Raw genomic sequence first — 2,436 nt, forward strand, 5'->3', positions numbered from 1 at the left:
GCTGCTAGGTTTCCAGAAATAGATATATTGAATTTTGTATTTCATACAATGCATTTCCATGCCTCACTATCTTCATTGCTGCTCTCCACTTTCTGGGGCCTATACTTCCCATTTACAATCACTGATTTAGAAGATGAGAAATGCTGCCTACAAAGAAAGCCAGGGGCACTCATCAGAGCTGGAAAGGCCTCAGAGAACTTCTGGACCAGCATCCTCAAGTAAGGACAGCAAAGGACCGGACAGAGAAAGCAGTTTCCCAGAGGTGTGCCCAGCCAGCAAGTGGCAGGTTTGGGTCTAGAACTCATGCCTAAGCCTTCTCTGCTGGTGCCTTTCCTTTGAGCCAGGCTGCCTCCTGGTAAAATGTCTTCCTGTGGTCCTTTGGTCCCCAGTTTTCCATGTAAGACAGGGTTGGAACCACTATTGGGCAGCCATGTTAAATGACTTGCCTGAGCATCCCATGATGAGTCAGGATGGAGGGGAGATTAGAACTCAGGCCTCACTGTTCCTGGTACACCCTCTCTCCAGTCACATTACTTAACACATCACGACATTTCCCCCTGAGACCGAGACTGCTCCTGTCCTCTTCCTCATGCCCGTTCACCCTTGCCCACACTCACCGTCTGCATTATCCAGCGAAGCCAGTGACATTGCCCAGACCTACCAGCTAAAAGCTCATGCCCTGACCGTGTAAAATGTCTGGGCTACCTTTTAATCCTCAACTCAGCATCCCACTTTATTTCCGGGTAAGACTGAGAAATTATGTATTTATTTAAGTCAGGAGTTCATGGGAGGATGAAGGAAGACAGGAAATCAGAACAGCACAGAAGAAGGAAGAAAGGGAGAGAGGAGGATTACAATGGGTGTGTGTGAATCAATCCATTGCTCAATGTGAAGCTATTAATCACTTAACATGTTCTTGGCTGTTGGAAGAAAGCACTCCTCTTGGAGTCGGAAGGGAGGAGAGATGAGGGAGGCTTTCTCATGGTGTCCCTGCCTGGGCTTCCTTCAGGCTCACCTGTTCCTGGAGCAATGTCTTCTCAGCAGCAGCAGCAGTGCCCACCCCAGAAGGTTCAGCAGCAGCAGGTGAAGCAGCCCTGCCAGCCACCCCCTGTCAAATGTCAAGACATGTGTGCATCCCAAACCAAGGATCCATGTGCTTCCCAGGCCAAGAAGCAATGCCCACCCAAGGGCACAGCCATGCCAGCCCAGCAGAAGTGCCCCTCAGCCCAGCAAGCCCCCAAGAGCAAACAGAAATAAGGATGGACTGGGGATTACCACCTATCCACCATTCATGCTACCAGATGGAGCTCTCCTTCCTGCTCCTCTCCCTCTGCTCTCCTCTCCCACCTCCTCTTACCCAGGTCCCAATGAAGCGTTGTGAGGATTTCTTCCCACTGAACCCCTCATCACCCTTTCTCCAAGGCTTCTTCTATATCCCACCCTAACACTCTCCCAGGAGGGCATGAGAGAGACCTCATACTCTCAGCCTCCAGCTTGGCCACTCTGTGGCCCTATCCATTTCCCATACAAGGAAAGCATCTGGGCTTCTTCTAAGGTTCCACTCTGATAAGTCGTGACACCAAAGACTGGTGCACAGCTTCTGCCTCATTCCTTTCCCCAACACCCCTCTCTTTAGGCTCTGTCCTATTTCCTTTGCTAATAAATTTGTGCTTCATGTGATAAATTTGTCGTCTTCCTGGAGTGATTGCCCCTCCCCACTCCCAGCCCCATTCTGTGATCCATTCATTGATCCGAAGGGAATATTTTGGGGAAGTGAGTGTGCGAGTACACATGTGCCCAGGAGTCAGAGAGTCACTCTCTGTAAGTACTGGTGAAGGAAGGTCAGATCCTGACACATCTCAGTAAAGGAGGGGGTAGAACAAGCCCAGGGACTAGTTAGCAAGAGTCTGAGACACTCTTGCTTAACTAATCCCTAGGGAAGGTCACAAGAGAGGAAGAGTTTACCTCCAACATTAGAAGCCCAGCCCACCTAACAAATGTGGTTTTTGCCTCTTGGAAGCTGTCATTCTGAAAAAGCAGACAAAACATACATAAGTCACTCGAGTACTACAGAACACGTCTACAAACGTGCAAATTGCTTCTCATGTATTTCTGCTTGCGTATTGTTCATCAATCGACTCACTAACTCACACTCACTCATGCGCTGTCACCCACTTGTCTAGTATTTCACAAGTTCTGTTATGAGCCCAGTCTTCCACTCTGCCATGCTGGTTTTGCAGAGCTATCCCAAAACAATCCACCCTGAGTCTCTGTCTACCCCTTAGAGGTGAAGGTTGTTTTCTTATACAGAGAAAGGTTGTTCCAGGATAACCAGGTACAGAGAGTTTGTACAAAATACACAGGTTTTGGTTGTGTCAGGTAGTCGACTTTGTCCAGCTTGTGAAAGAAATCCTTTTTTACAGCTGGCTCCCTTAC

At 48.8% G+C, this 2,436-nt stretch overlaps 1 protein-coding gene across 1 annotated transcript; it reads left to right on the forward strand.

Moving 5' to 3' along the window:
- The first annotated feature begins 1,029 nt into the window (after window positions 1-1,029).
- SPRR4 (small proline rich protein 4) lies at window positions 1,030-1,448 on the forward strand. The gene has a single exon (XM_063103600.1). The coding sequence runs from the start codon at window positions 1,030-1,032 to the stop codon at window positions 1,255-1,257; it is 228 nt and encodes a 75-aa protein (XP_062959670.1). The 3' UTR covers window positions 1,258-1,448.
- Window positions 1,449-2,436: the final 988 nt, after the last annotated feature.

Source organism: Cynocephalus volans, chromosome 8 (genome assembly GCF_027409185.1).
Source record: "Cynocephalus volans isolate mCynVol1 chromosome 8, mCynVol1.pri, whole genome shotgun sequence".
NCBI classification, from domain to species: Eukaryota; Metazoa; Chordata; class Mammalia; order Dermoptera; family Cynocephalidae; genus Cynocephalus; species Cynocephalus volans.